The sequence below is a fragment of the Hakea prostrata genome, chromosome 3 (genome assembly GCF_041222555.1).
Source record: "Hakea prostrata isolate BN-2017 chromosome 3, UWA_Hpros_2, whole genome shotgun sequence".
NCBI lineage: Eukaryota > Viridiplantae > Streptophyta > Magnoliopsida > Proteales > Proteaceae > Hakea > Hakea prostrata.
In genome coordinates, this window is record NC_142602.1 from 33,198,744 (window position 1) to 33,214,163 (window position 15,420).

The 15,420-nt window shown below is 37.2% G+C and overlaps 1 protein-coding gene across 7 annotated transcripts in view; it reads right to left on the reverse strand.

Moving 5' to 3' along the window:
- The window catches only part of LOC149022131 (ARM repeat superfamily protein), a 61,594-nt gene extending 56,154 nt beyond the window's left edge, over positions 1-5,440 (reverse strand). For 4 of the 7 annotated variants that reach the window (XM_089150304.1, XM_089150303.1, XM_089150302.1 and 1 more), the window contains exons 1-3: positions 5,273-5,440; positions 3,893-4,539; positions 3,303-3,463 (exon numbers count right to left, since the gene is read on the reverse strand). In XM_089150304.1, coding sequence (XP_089006430.1) covers positions 3,303-3,463; positions 3,893-4,133 — 402 coding nt within the window. In that variant the 5' untranslated portion in view covers positions 4,134-4,539; positions 5,273-5,440. The other 3 variants (XM_089150301.1, XM_089150300.1, XM_089150305.1) reach the window with 3 other exon arrangements.
- Between the last annotated feature and the right edge of the window lie 9,980 nt (positions 5,441-15,420).

Sequence of the window (15,420 nt, forward strand, 5' to 3'; positions counted from 1 at the left end):
AGTGGGGCTATATCCACAGCTTCTTACAAGAAGGAAATTTAAAACAGGACTCCACAAAATAGAAGACTACTTAGGAGTCAACAAGGAATTCAAGTTGAAGTGGAATTCCTTCTCACACTATGACTCTCCTCACATGGAAGAGGAATTCTAATTAGAACCCCTAGGCACAATGAGTCTGGCAAAAATTAAAAGTTACCACTTTAAGAAAGAATCCCAATTGAAAATAGGATTCCAACTAGGACTCCGAATGGGTCAAGGACTGTGTCATAACTTGCTAAACTCAAAATAAAAAGTAGACCTAGACTCCTTGTAGAAATCGGAGTGCAACTAAGGAGATCCTTCTCAAACTGGGACACCTAACCTGACTAGGACTCTTACACAACTAGTCAAAGACTAACTCAAATTCAAAAATAAAAGTAGATATGCACTCCTAACAGTACTTTGCATCCAATAAGACCGACATCATAAGAGAGGGCAAAATGACCATTTTGCCATAATTTTGCCCCAGGTCAGATTCCACCTTCCAGGAGGCCTGCAGCAAATAAGGGCAGGGTCCTCCATGGTTACATCAAATCCACCCCCCGGCCACTTCCCAATTGGAATTTTCCGAAATTAACCATAAGCCTCCCACTTCATTCCCTTCATTTGATCCTAGCTGCTGCTTGAGAATTCCGCTCAAGCCTAACATTCATAAATTCCAGGTGTTATACCCAGAATGCTAGTTCTTATAGCATAGAAGCCCAAGTGAAAGATCAAGATCCTTCTGCTTCATTTCTTTTCTGCTATTACTATAAACAACTTGCTGTCCTACAAACACACCTATTCCATCAGCCAAACAGACTTGCTTCCTCAACTTAACTTGGAAACATCCATAAAACCCTTGAAGTTCTCTTCAAAATCCTAATTCCTAACAACCTCAAAGCCAATGAATGACGAAATTAAGACAAAATGACAACTAGGAGACCCAATGAATGACGAGGACCTTCCACTCAGCCTTTGAATTGTGCATCCACACTTACAGACCCCACATATGCACGTGCCACGATACGAGTGGATGTTCATATGCTCATACAGAAAGGACTCAATTTCCAGACAGGTTACTAAAGTAGGATCTCTACATGAAATTATCATTCAGCAGTTCTGTAAGTGTTACAGATATTTGACAATACGGTAGGCAACTCAACCAATAATTTTCAGGCTAATATGATGTAGAACCTAGGGGCAGAACAACACCAGGCTCAGATCGTTCTACTTTATCTCTGTTCCACTATTACCATTAAGAACTTGTTGTCTACCCATTCCATCTGCCAACCAGACTTGCTTCCTCAACTTAACTTGGAAACATACATAAAACCCTTGAAGTTTTCTTCAAAATCCTAACAACCCAAAGCCAAAGTTTCCTCTTCCTAGCGTTGCTATCCTATTATCAAAACCCAGACGCATGATATTAAGACTTACTGACGACTAGGAGACCCAATGAAGGATAAGGACCTTCCACCCAGCCTTTGTATTGTGCATCCACACTTATAGACCCCACATATGCATGTGCTACGATACACGTGAATGTTCATATGCTCATACAGAAAGGACTCTATTTCCAGACAGGTTACTACAGTAGGTTCTCTATGTGAAATTATCATTCAGCAGTTCTGTCAGTGTTACAGATATTTGAGGATACCATAGGCAACTCAACCCCACTAACGATAATTTTCAGGCTAAGCATGATGTAGAAACTGGGGGCAGAACAATACCAGGCTCAGATGGACCAACTGGACCAGGTCAAATCAGCCCAGCCTGTCTTCTGGAAGGGCTACAGCACTGTTCACACGAACAGAACGGGATCAGTTGTTTACAGTGGCACAGCCCCCTCTTGGGCCTTGATGAGAATATTGTAAGGAGATTTTGTAGGGCCCAAGGCAAGATCACTAGAATATCTTTATGAAGACTAAATATCATTTTAGAAGTTCAAAATATGCCATTCCTCTTATATTCTAATTTCAGGATTAGGAAGTTTCTATTATTATTGCTGCTGAGAATTATAGGTAAATAACTCGGCATTCTCTATTTTCTAAACTGGTAGTTTCTAATTTTTGTCAAGAGTTTATATACATATAATTGGCTGTTAGATTCCAATCTTTTGCCCTTGAGCATGAATATCCTCTTGTCCAACATGAGTAATACAAAGCGCTAGGGCCTGCCGTAACAGCTAAACATCTAGTGCTGCAGAAGCCCTGCTGTCGAGAGCTAAATCCACCTATCCCCTTTCCCTCCTATTCTAAATCCGCTATTACTGCTCTTGAAGTGCTGCTGCTGTTGGTACCATCATCTGAGCATATTTTCTACCCAAAGAGCTGTGTTTCAGTTGCTGCTAGACCTCTCATTCCATCCACCAATCCAACCATCCATCACCTTGTTCCTTCATCACAGACAAACTTTCTAATATCAGTCCACCTCTGTTACCGAAGTTCAAGACATCAAAATTGTCTTCTGACCTGCATCATAGTCTTGCCTCCACAAGACCTACATTTGATCCCAAGTATGGAGCCAATAATCTGGCTGGCTTGTTTCAGAACTCATGTTACTAAATCTTTCCTTATTTCTAATTTTTTATTTTGTGGCCTATTTGGGGCTAAGTTATCCTTGATTTTAGTGTTTCATTAAAATTAAATTCACTAAATGAAACTTCAGAATGCAGTTGCAAAATCTAATGTTACAGCTGTATAGAAAATAACAAGTATAAAGGACGACTCTACTTCATGACAGAAATATGGATGACTAGACACACAAAATTTGACATAGGCAGTCCAGCTCACCAAAATCTACACTTAGCATGGTTCGTGAGACACACATATATGCTACCAGTGCAAATAGGAAGTTAAAAAAAATGAATAACAGAGACTTATTTTAACCTCCTAAAAAGTCCATGATAGATAACCATACGTAACGAAAACACAGGTGCTACCAGTTAATGTAAAGTATGTAAAGTATGTAAAGCAACAATAAAAACTTATTCATCCATTTAACCTATCAATAATACAGAAGCAACCTAAGCATCAAAACAACAGGTAAAACATAATCCTTGAAAGCAACCAATTTTCCATGGGGGTGGTCGGATACATGGGATACAGTGAAAAATTATACTTCCACACAAAGCTGTCATGATCAGGGAACTACAGAATCATTTAAACTCAAATGAGGAACAGAAATAGCCAATCCAGAAATCATACAAAGCTTGAGTAACTGCTGAAAAAAGATCATTAAAAGCATCACAGTGAGTAGCTAATGTATAAACAACAAGTCACCTGGCTCAAAAAGTTCATCGACTCTTTTACCACATCCTTGAATCTGTCATCATCAAACCATCCAAACTTTGTGACTCGACAAAACAGTTGTATAAGGGAGGCAGTTACAAAAGGCTGCATGTCAGGTCCTCTGGTGGCCAGATAGCTTAGAAGGTAGTTTCCTTCAGACAAAGTGCAGATACATCAATTCAGAAATGCAAAAGAAATCAACAGCAAACAAAAAATAATGCTAGAATGCTATCATGGATGCAAATTTAAAGGGTCCAACGACATGTGCATGATTAACAAATTTTAAATTCACACTTATCACCAAAGCAGGAGCTCATGATAACAAAAATGCTGAAATGCAACAGGAAACCAAAGAATCACAAGGTTGAGAAGTCATGCATAAAACAATACCTCTTTTTACTGTGGGAAATATTAAAATATCCATTAGAGGATATAAATACACCACAGAATGCAATCATAGCTCATTCTATACTGAATTAACAAATGTACATGTAATAAAAATATTGGTTATTACAAAAATGTTTACTTATGTATCTATATATCTATCTATTTATCCATATATGACAGAACAAGAATATTACGGATATCCAGACGGAGCTGCAAAGAGAGGCTCTGCTCCGTTACTTGCTTCAACAAACTCGAACTAGCCAACATCAACGCGTATGGAGTCAAAGCATTGTCCAGAATATATTGACATTGTGAAATGTAATCAGTGTTCACAGAAAAGCATTTCAGAGTGCTCTCTGCATGAGCTCGCTCAGCCGAATCTTGGGAATTGTAAAGTCTTTCACACAATGCTTCTAGTTGCGCTAAGCCCTCCATTGACGACAAACAGAGGTTTTCCAAAATTCAGGTGATCAGGAATCCACCACAAAAGAAGTGATTTGTTTCTCCTTTCCACGTTATCGGATACACATCTACAATTTCCGACGAAATGTGGTTACATAGTTAACCAAATCAAATAGGCAAGAGAAGGGAAAAGAGGAAAAGAGAGTATAATCCAGAGCAAAAAATGTTAGTTCATTCAAACATTGCCAATGATGTTGAAATCGGGGAGCTTTACATTATTTACAAAATTATTGTATAGTATATTGACATTGTTCCATGTTACAAGAAACACTCAAAAAAGAAATGATAACTCGATGGGAAGGCAAAGGAAGCTGGTCCTCAGCAATCTCGACCACAACAGGAGTACTAGTCAACAGGACGATGGGTAACAGCACCAAACCTGCAGGTGAAAAAAGCATTGCAAAATATAAAATCAATTTAATAGGTGAACAGAAGCCAAATATTAGAGTTTCAGATGCTCAAAATTAAAGGTCAAGGTTTGCCACCATGTAAACATTTTGCCACAAAGCAACACCCTTCATCCCCACCCCTCCCCCCAATTAAAGAAAAATAAGATAAAATACAAAAGGAGAGACAGTAGCAACAGCATCATGAATGACCATCTATTGTTATCTGGCAAAATTGATTATAGCTAAAAGAAAGAATCAGACCAATACGGATCCATACACAACGCAAGGAAGTGTCTAGGCAACTTAAAAACAAAAAACTCTCTACAAACAAAAAAGCTCCAGAAAATCTCCTGAACTTCATTTTCTGCAAACACCCACCCCGTCTCCGTATTGCACGAAGAGCGGCACAAATATCCATCCAAAACCTAATCCAATAAGCTATTTACAGTTCTACATAAACAATGTGAAAACAGCAAAATTTGCAAAACAACAGATTACAACAAGCAACAAAAAAAAAATGAAAAATACGATAAAATGGAAAAACAGTAACACAAATAAGCCATTAACTAAAAAAAATGAAATCACTAGGCCAGGACAAGCACATCTTCAAAACAGCAAATGAAACACAGAAGAAACCTAATAGAATATATTTGACGATCAGAATCTCAAAGGAAGAAAATTCTTCCATCCAATGATAAGAAGATCAGAATACCACTAGATTACCTGTTGGAAGAACACCAATTGAGATCTAGTTATCGTTCAATTTTGCGGTAGAATCTGATTTGTGAAATCTAATCGAAAACAGAAGTTTACGATCTTTAGGGCTTCTTATTTGTCGCTCGGAAATGGAGAAAATGGTCTGTTATAGTCTTTTGGCCATTGGGTTCTTCGTCTTTGTGTTGGACAAAGTAGGACTTTCTCACTTTCCATTGAATACGTAAAATTACAGAATTACCCCTATTCTACCTATTGAAAGCATCGTGAAAATGGTATATTTTGGCCTAGTCGGATAGGTAGATAAGCTGCCACGTATCATCTTTGGAACCATCAAGCTTGCACGGAATCATAAAAGCTTTTCTAGGCCTCCAAGAAAGAAAATTTTATTAAAGCGTACGCAAAATGCTCTGTTCCACTTAGGCGTTCTTCCTTTTGAGCTCTACGGCAAAATAAATATTTTTTATATTATTTTTTTGTTTTATTTTTTCATTTTTTTGTGAGTCAATAATTTTTGATAGAAAATACTAAATTAGATATTGAGAAAGATGATTACTACAAGCCATTCAACTATGAAATAGATATTTACAAGCAATAGAAGTCATGTGTGTCGTCAATTAGGTTCGAGCCTCCATCCTTATATATTTTCTCGCACTTTTTTTACCTTTAATTTTTATAATTGAATTAATGATAATCACAAATAAATAAATAAATATGGTTTCAGATCTAGTCAAATTTCAAGTTATACATGATATTTTATATATATATAGTGTGTCAACATAGGTGTTCAGGCTTTTGGCTTATGTTGTTATTAATAAGAGTTTTATAAATTAAAAATGCAAACATAATTAAATAATAGAAACCATTAAAAAAGTAAAAAGCTCCAAATAAATTTTCAAAGCAACACACGTCTAGTTAGATCTATTGAGTAAATAACTAGATCAAAATCCAAACAAATTTCATCCACAAAAAAAATACCAACCAAGCTGGATTAAAAAAAAAATTTAGATTCAATAATAAAGCATAGTAAAAAAAAGTCCAAGTACCAACGGAGTTGGTCCAAGTGGTAAGCAGCTTGGTCCGCTTAAACAAGGTTCAGGTATCGAAACCTTGTGGATGCAAAAAATCTCCGCTGGGAGACTCACCCACCACAGCCAGGTGTGCGACCCGGGTCGAACACCGGATTAGTCAGAGCAAAGCCTTGGAAACCGGGGTTGATAACCAAAAAAAAAAAATAGAGAGGCTCTTGGTTAAGAGAATGAGGGGACAAACTTCAAACTCAAAGTTGGTTGCGCCCTCATCCAATCATTTGAAATAATCTTACAGGCTTACACAAAAGGTTTGACTCATTTGGCAAACACAAACACCCCATAAGTAAAAGGATAAAAGTTTAGACCTCCTTGAGGCCCGAGCTTGTCCACTATTATATAAGCTACTCTCTCCAAGGATCAACCAAGGTTGCTCTGAAGTTCTGTTTTAATAATTGACGTTAATTTCTTTTGGAATTTTTGTTGAACAAACCACAACAAATCCACAATAAGGGAACTCATTCTTTGACAAAGTATCCATTTTAGGTTTTAGGGTAGGATTCGATGGATTATACCTTATTCTAACACTATTCAAGTTTAGGCATATATGCCAAGCCATGATATTCTTCATTGGTTAGTAAAGTTGGTTCTTTTTTTAGCACATTCCAAAGAAGTATTCCATTTTATTGAGTACATAATAAATGGTAATACTATTGCAACCATGTCCTAATAGAGGGAACTTCTCCTAAGGTGCCTTGTTGACATATATAGCTAAGACCTTATTGACTAGCAATATATAAACCTAGATCCTTTAACAATACAATATTTCTTGATGAATTATGAATTAACACAAAATTTTGCATATAAAGTTACACAAGAAAGAAAAGGAGGGTTTGCGATTGGAAATCCTACACTAGTCATATAACTCACTAGATTATTCCTAAGAAAGATATTGAAACACCAGCTTGTGGGTAGACTGGGTCCTTCTGGGGTTGGTAACCTTTTATGGCTTCATTTCCCCGAATAGCAAGCAAACTTAAGAGTACATGATAAAATTAGGCTTCTTGATCAGCCATCTATTAGGGGCTTATTATAAGACAAAATCAAGTAGTGATCTAGGTGTTAGGAGCTTTGCTTTTTAGATTCATTTTTCTATATTTATGGTAGATTTGCTATGGTTTTTGGGATCTCTTTTTCTTATAAGATCCCCATACTTGTAAGATTTGATTTATTCAATATATAATAAATTATGACTATAAATAAGGCTCATGTTGTGTCCTTCAAACACAACTCAGGATTTCTTCAATTCTTCCAATATGGTATCAGGGCCAGCTCTAATCCATCAGTAAACATCACCATCATCTGCCATGTTCTAATCATAAAAGAAGAAGAATAAGAAGGGGGGGGGGAAAGAAAAGAAAAGAAATAGAGGAAGAAAATCGAAGAGGACACCAGCAAACAAAGTCAAAAATTTCATCACTCTATTATCTCCCCTTGCCATCTACCTACAGCCTAGTCAACCCCCTCTGCAACTCCATAAGACCCACCACCACCTCTGATGTATATGTCGTAGGAGTTCCTTTCATCCATCCACCGTGTTTCTCTCCGGAACCCATCGCAAGAGCTTGTGATCCTTTTTTTCTCTCAATAACCCATTGCAATAACTTGTAATTGCAACTTTCAACACCCATAGAATAGTGTCTTTGTTTCTTTTTTTTTAATGGAAAATGAGTTCGTGATGACAAAAAAATAAATAAAACTTGCGATAGCTTTTCCTCACCTTCCTCTTTCTTTTTCTCTATCGCCTACAACTATCATCTTCTTCCTCCATCATAAACCATCACCTAACAGCAACACCTACTTCCACCATGTTCTTCCTTCCTTCCCATTGCCTCTCTGTCTTTTCCTTCTGAAGCAATTGACATCGATTTTTTCCCTTCTAAACCTATGACACTAATCCCTAGGGGTGTCAATTTGTACCCCGAATCGTTAAAACTGAACCACACCGGCTCGTTATAGCCCGAACCAAACCGCAACCCGTTATAGCCTATTTTACAACCCGTTTTGTAATTTTACATTAAATAGTATTTGAATCATTATATTACCACTAGGTAGTTAGTGTAGACAATTAACAAAATTAAGCATGAATTTAAAGATCAAATAGTCATTCTACTACTTAAATATATAGTTTCTTAATTTCTATAGGATGGGTGGATTTTTTTTAATGGAAATTGACCAATAGCAACTTTGTTTTCCATAAAATTTTGGCTTTTGTTGTAGGATGCTCAATTATATATTATTGTTCTTTTTCTTGCACACCATACACCATTAGTCAACCCAAATCTAAACCGTTAGCTCAAACCGTTAGTTAGCCCAAACCAAAACCAACCCGAAACCGTTATTTTGCTAATGGGCATGTTTGGGCTAAGTGTTTTTCAGTCCGAAACCATTAGGCCCAGCCCGAAACCACCCCATACCACAGCGTTGACACCCCTACTAAACCCTCCCTCTAATCATGGTAGAAAGTTTCGGCAAATTTCGGCCAAAAACTTGGCAAAATTCACCTAGTTCAGTGGGTAGAGAAATGAAAAGGGGGACGATATTTACTAAAAATCGCCGAAAAATCGGTTCAACGAAATACAAGCAAAAATCATTGAAACTTCACGGAAATTGAGATCCAGTGGCTAGAATCTTGGAATCTCATATTTCTTTCATGGTAAGCCACTGCCTTCCTTTCTCTCTTTATGCAATGATTCGTCTAAGCTTCAAGCACTACTGAAATTTCCATTTGTTACTTTAAAGAGTTCTTAGAAGCTAAAGGTCATCAATGGTAGGTAGGATTTGGCATTGTTGTGTGTACTGACGACGGGATCCATATCGTTCACAGCTCATTGCCACCTCAAGCATTTGCTCAACATCCTTCATCGCAAAAGCAACAACCCTCCAAGCCTAATTTCAGTTCACCCCTACCTCACTTGATCCTTTAAGTTTTCTTGTGACGGCTCCTCTCTTAGGCCACCACCCTGGCATGAATAAGAGACTTCAAGAGCTTGACTTGACCTACTGTAAGATTAGTTTAGTGTCACCAATTGCATTTTTTTGTGCCTGTGTGGAATTCTGCAATAAGAAAGATAAAAATGAAGGAGCGTGTGTGAAGAACAAGACCTAGAGAACTAAATTAGAGGGTCTAAAATCTAAATTAACTTTCCCCGCGTCTTATTTGTTTTGATTTATGGATTTTCTTGAATCTAGTGTAACAACAGTTTTACTGACCTTGCACCTTATCTCACTGGAAATGTTGGCAAAATCTCGCACCTTGTTTCTAACCTACAACACTAACTCTTACCTCCCCACCCCCAAAAAAAAAAAAAAAAAAACACTTGTTATGATTGGTCCTAGGTTGATCACCATGCTTCGCGATTCTACCTAGGACCATCGCTCCCTTCCATGACCTTGTAAAAGTTTTTCTTATCCTAAAAACATCCTTTATGATTTGTTTGGTGGTGAACACGTTTTTCCTATTAAAAAAAAATCTAGTACCTAAACCTCTTTTGTGTTCCTTCGATGGCTAATCCAATTACCCATTCCTCTTCTGGTAAATGTGATATTAAGGATCCTCCCGTTTCATCTATTTCTTGGGATCGTGATTTTTTGGGGGAAATGAGGGATGGCAAAGAGGTTGGCTTACTGTGAAGGGGAAGAGTTAGTGAGGAAAAAGAAATGATTGGTAATGGAGGGAGCCAGGGAGGCAAGGACACGAGGGAAGGGAGAATCACAGGGAGACTAGACCCCAAAGAGGGAGAGACTTAAAAGCATTGACAGAGGGTTATGGGAGATTGTTGAACAAAAAGGTGAGGTCTGCAATGAAAGCTGAAGTTTGCATGGCCAATAGACATAGCAAGTTGCTCGTTAGTCTTTTAACAAAAAGTTCCTTTGAACTTTGCTATCTTCAAATTACATAAAAATGCTCAAACCCGAGTATTCTTAACATACAACTACACACCTATGCCATCTTTTATTTTCAAGAAGAAGAACCTCTACCATCTGCAATTTCTAGGACTAAATGCTTATCGCTTCTTGTATAAGGCGACCTTGTTGGACTCAAACTACACTCCACAACAAGTCCTCTTGCTGAGCTTCCACAATGAAGGTACCGTTGCTTCTGCTCCAACAGTCCTTGCTTGGATCTGGACCTCTTGATCATGACCATCAAACAAAAAGGAAATCATCTTTCGCCACCTACAACCCTGCAAAATTCCTCATTTTCACTCACTACATCTGCCTCAGGCAAGACCTATACAAAATCGCAAACAAAGATAAAAGATTCCACATTGAAGAAGAAAGAGTTCAGTAAATACTAAAAATCAACCGCTCTTTTACTCTTTCTACTTAGTTGGTGGGTTTTGCTTAAAAAATTAATTGAAGAAAATAATAGATACCTTGGAGTTTCATTCAATTTACACTTCTCTCTTTTCGAGCCCTAATGCTTGGAATTTTGTACAAGGACGCTTTCATTGAAATATTCATTGAGAATGCTATTGCTTTCAAATCCTTGTGAATGTAGGAGGATGCTTTCATGGAAATATACATTGAGAGTTGTGTGGGGACTGGGGAGGAAGTAGGAGTTCATCGAGTTGTAATGCGGAAGATAATGGATTTGGGGATTTATGGTTTTTACTTGGATTTGGTTGATCTCATTATTTGTTTGATTCAAGATAAGTCGGTACTATTTGGTTCGGATCGAACTTAGGCCAGTTTATTTCATTTAGATTATTATAATTTACACATGTTTATTTATGCGGCTAGGATTTAAAGGACTCTAGGTGGCGCAATCCTAGTAGTATGCACTTGGCAACATTTCTTTTATTTATAGTATTTAAAAAAATATATACATTTAGAAAAATGTTATATATCGATAGATTTTTATTTTTAAAATATTTATTTAATCCTCTCTATGGCAAAATTTCTTTTATTTGAAATATTTAAAAAATTACTTTTAGAAAAATGTTATACATCGATAGAGTTTTATTTTCAAAATATTTATTTAATACTCTCTCTCTCTCTCTCTAGACCTAACCATCTCGAATTTTATACCGGGGCCCGGCCCAATGTTCACTTAGACTCTAGGCCCTAACTTTCCCAATTTTACATAAGTCAAGCCTTTCTCAATGTTCATTTAGACTTTGGGCCCTAGTGTCTTCAATTTTATAACAGTCTAGCCCAACCCGATGGTCACTTTGGACCTCGGCGCATAATTTTCCCAATTAAAATAAGTTAAGCCTAGCCCAATGTTCACATAGACTTTGGGCTGTTAATATTCTATTTGAAAAAAAAAATTTTGTCTAACTCTAAGGGGTTGGCATTGGCAAAGATCATACTTCTTAAGTAAAAGGTCAGAAGTCCAGATCATCTATCTATATGGAGAGGAAATTTCCAACCCACGTAGAGCTAGAGCTTGTTAATGGAATCTAAATGTCAAAATAAAAGGAAAAATGTTTGAAAATTAAGTTCAAAGTAATAAAACTTACATACATACAAACACATTTTTTTAACAATAGAATAAGGTCTGGGTTAATTGCTTGACTAGTTTCCAGATGACTTTTGTGAAACTTGATGGGACCAATTATCTTTGCTAGTCTCAATCAGTTTCCCTTAAGGTGGGTGCTCGTGGTCTGACTGGCCATCTTCATGGAACTTCTATCAAAACGCTCTTCTCCTGATATTGCTCAAGACAAGTGGGAGAGTAATAAATGCATGGTTAGGGGGATTTCTCCTCAATTCCATTGAACCAACTATTGCAGATACCTTCTCCTTCCAGATGTTGAATGGAAGGTTGCCAATGAGACTTATTTCAAGGTTAGGAATGATGCACAATGCTTTGAGATCAGACAGAAAATTAATCAATTACAACAGAAGGAGATTGCCTTGATTCAATATTACAGTACTCTTCGAGGCTATTATTAGACCCTTGACTTATATGGCCATTTTACTCCATCTCGTGCTGCGGATGTTGCTGCCTATCAGAAGTGGGAAGACAAGCTCACATTATATGATTTTCTTTTGCAGGATTAAATATTGAGTATGATCATATTTGAGCATAGACTCTTTTCTAGGAACCTTTTCCTTCCTGGGAGCAATCTTATGCGATGGTTACCACAAAGGACAATCATTGGACAACTATAGTACACACTCAAACATATAACAGGTCTACATCAGTGGTTAGTTTAAAAAACAATAAGTTGACTCTCGCCCTCTAGTGAAGTGCCAAAATTATGGAAAAGAGCGTCATACAAAGGACAAGTGTTAGAAGTTGTATGGATAACTAAAAAATTCTCATGAAAGAGGCACTAGCAATAGTCAAGCATTCTGTAAACCAAGCTAATTTTGACATCCTAAGTACTGCATCACCTCTTTCCTCAGACGAACTTCAACACCTTCACCAGTTGATGTCTAGACTTGATGTGTCTTCTTCAGCTTCGACTTCCAATGCAAGTGTAGGTTCTGCTAATGTTCCCTCTACTGATTCTCAGTCTTCCATGGTATTTTCAGTTGTCATAGTGTCATTTCAACTTATCTCTTTTGGATAATTAACTCTCCGCAACAGACCATATGACTAGCTAATCTTAATTATTTAATATTTATTACTTTGTTCCTTTTGCTAACGATGTTCAAACGGTTGATGGGTCTCTTTCCCCTATCTTTAGAAAGAGATCCATTATCTGTTCACCTTCTCTTACTCTATCTTTTGTGTTGCATGTTCCTAATTTTTTGGCTAACTTTTTATCTATTATTAGCCTTACTTGGGATATGAATTTCCATTCTCAATATGTGTTTTAGAACTTGGAAACGAGGCGCACAATTGGAAGTAGTAGACAAAAAGGGGAGCTCTACTTGTTAAACGGGTCTCCATCAACTCTTTCTACAACCTCTAGTTTCACTTTTCCTACACTATTTAATTTATTGCAGTGTCATTGTTGTCTTGGCCACATTCCTTTACCTATTTTGTCTTTGTTATTTCTAGATTTGTTAAAAGATGTAATTTAAATAATTTTTATTGTGAGGCCTGCATTTTAGCCAAAGAAACTAGGCATATTTAACTTATTTCAAACCATCGTAGTACTGTTCATTTTTCCTTATTCACTCTGATGTATGGGGTCCTTATTGGGCTATGTTTTTGGTCATTGGTGCATTGTCACATTTATTGATTGTTGCACTAGGACCACGTGGGTTTGCTTACTTCACTAGAAGAGTGATGTTTTTTGTGTTTCCAAAATTTTCATAACATGGTTAGGTTACAGTTCAATCAGAATCCTTCGTATGGATAATGGGATTGAGTACTTGGTAGTGCATTCCCCTCTTATTTAGCTAACCATAGCATTATACATCATATCAACTACGTGACACTCCACCTCAAAATGGGGTTGCCAATGCAAGAATAGACATCTACTTGAGGTAGCACATTCCTTAATGTTTACTATGCATGTGCCTCCTAGATTTTGGGGTGAGGCGTTGCTCACTGCATCTTATTTGATTAACCAAATGCTTTCCCAAATTATAGACTAGTGCTACTCCCTTGAGGTTTTTTTGGGGACAACAACCTTTTTAGAATCACTAAGGTTTTTGGCTGTGTTTGCTTTTGCTCGAAACCACTATGTTCATGGTAAGTTGGATCCTTATGGGTTACATTTTCTTGGGTTATCCTTCTACAGTAAGTGTTATCAACTAGATTCTCGTCGTTTCTTTATCTCTATGGATGTTGTGTTCTAAGAACAACTTCTTTTCTTTTCTCATACAACTCTTTCAGGGAAGAGTCTTAGTGAAGAGGTTGTGGTCTTGATTCCTTCTTAGATATTTAAACTGAGATTCCTATGGATAATACTCCTTTAGTAAGATGGAGAGACCCAACAAGAATAGTTGGTGGATGATGTGTAGTGAAAGCAAAGACCTTTGAAGACTTCTCAAAGAAAGCAGTGAGAACCCCTTCTATGTCGAGCCAATTGGAAGCTTTAGCTCCTAGTCTTGAAGTACAAGTTTCTCCAAATGAACCTATCTTTGAAGGTGAGCCTATATGAGCCCTTCTTTTACCCTACTTTGTCTCTACCAGTTGCATTGAGAAAGCAACCATTGACTTGATAAAACATCATGTTTCAAATTATGTTTCATATCAGTCCCTATCCCCAGAGTTTCAAAGTTTTATTTCCTCTTTGTCCTATATTTCTATTCCTAATACTTGGTAGGAAGCATTATCTCACTCAAACTAGAAGGAAGCAATGGATGAGGAAATGCAAGCTCTAGAGAAAAACAAAACATGGGAGTTGGTGGCTTTTCTTACAAGAAAGAGATTGTTGGGTGCAAATGGGTGTTCATAATTAAGCACAAGGCAGATGGGATTGTTAAGAGATACAAGGCAAAATTGGTGGCTAAATGCTTTACTCAAACTAATGGGATTGACTACTAGTAGACATTTGCCCATGTTGCCAAGATGAACATAGTTCGGGCCATTATTTCATGTATGCAGGGAATAAGGGGTGGAGCCTACAACAATTAGATGTTAGATATGCTTTTCTACATGGAAAACTCCAAGAAGAGGTGTACATGGATGTGTCACTTAGGTATTCCACTGCTAAGACTCATAGGAAAGTATGCAAGTTGAAGAGGGTATTGTATGGGCTAAAGCAATTTCTGAAAGCATGGTTTGAAAGGTTCCATAAGGCCATGATCTCTAGTGGCTACAAACAGAGCAATGCAAACCACACTTTGTTCATTAAAAGAGATGGTTTCCACACTACTATACTTCTAGTACATATAGATGATATTGTGACCACAAGTAGCAACGAGGATGGAGTTTAAGCTTTAAAAACCTTTTTAGGAACTTAATTTGAGATTAAAGATATAGGAAAGCTCAGATATGTCCTATGACTGGAGGTAGCATATTTGACTAGTGGTGTATCTCTCTCAAAGGAAGTATACTCTAAATCTACTTGAGGAAACTAGGTTGTTAGAATATAACCATGTTGAAACTCCTATTAAGCCTAGCATACACTTGAAGGCAAAAAAAGGAGAACCGACTGACAAAATGAGGAATCAAAAGTTTGTGGGAAAGTTGATATACCTGTCTCATACTAGACC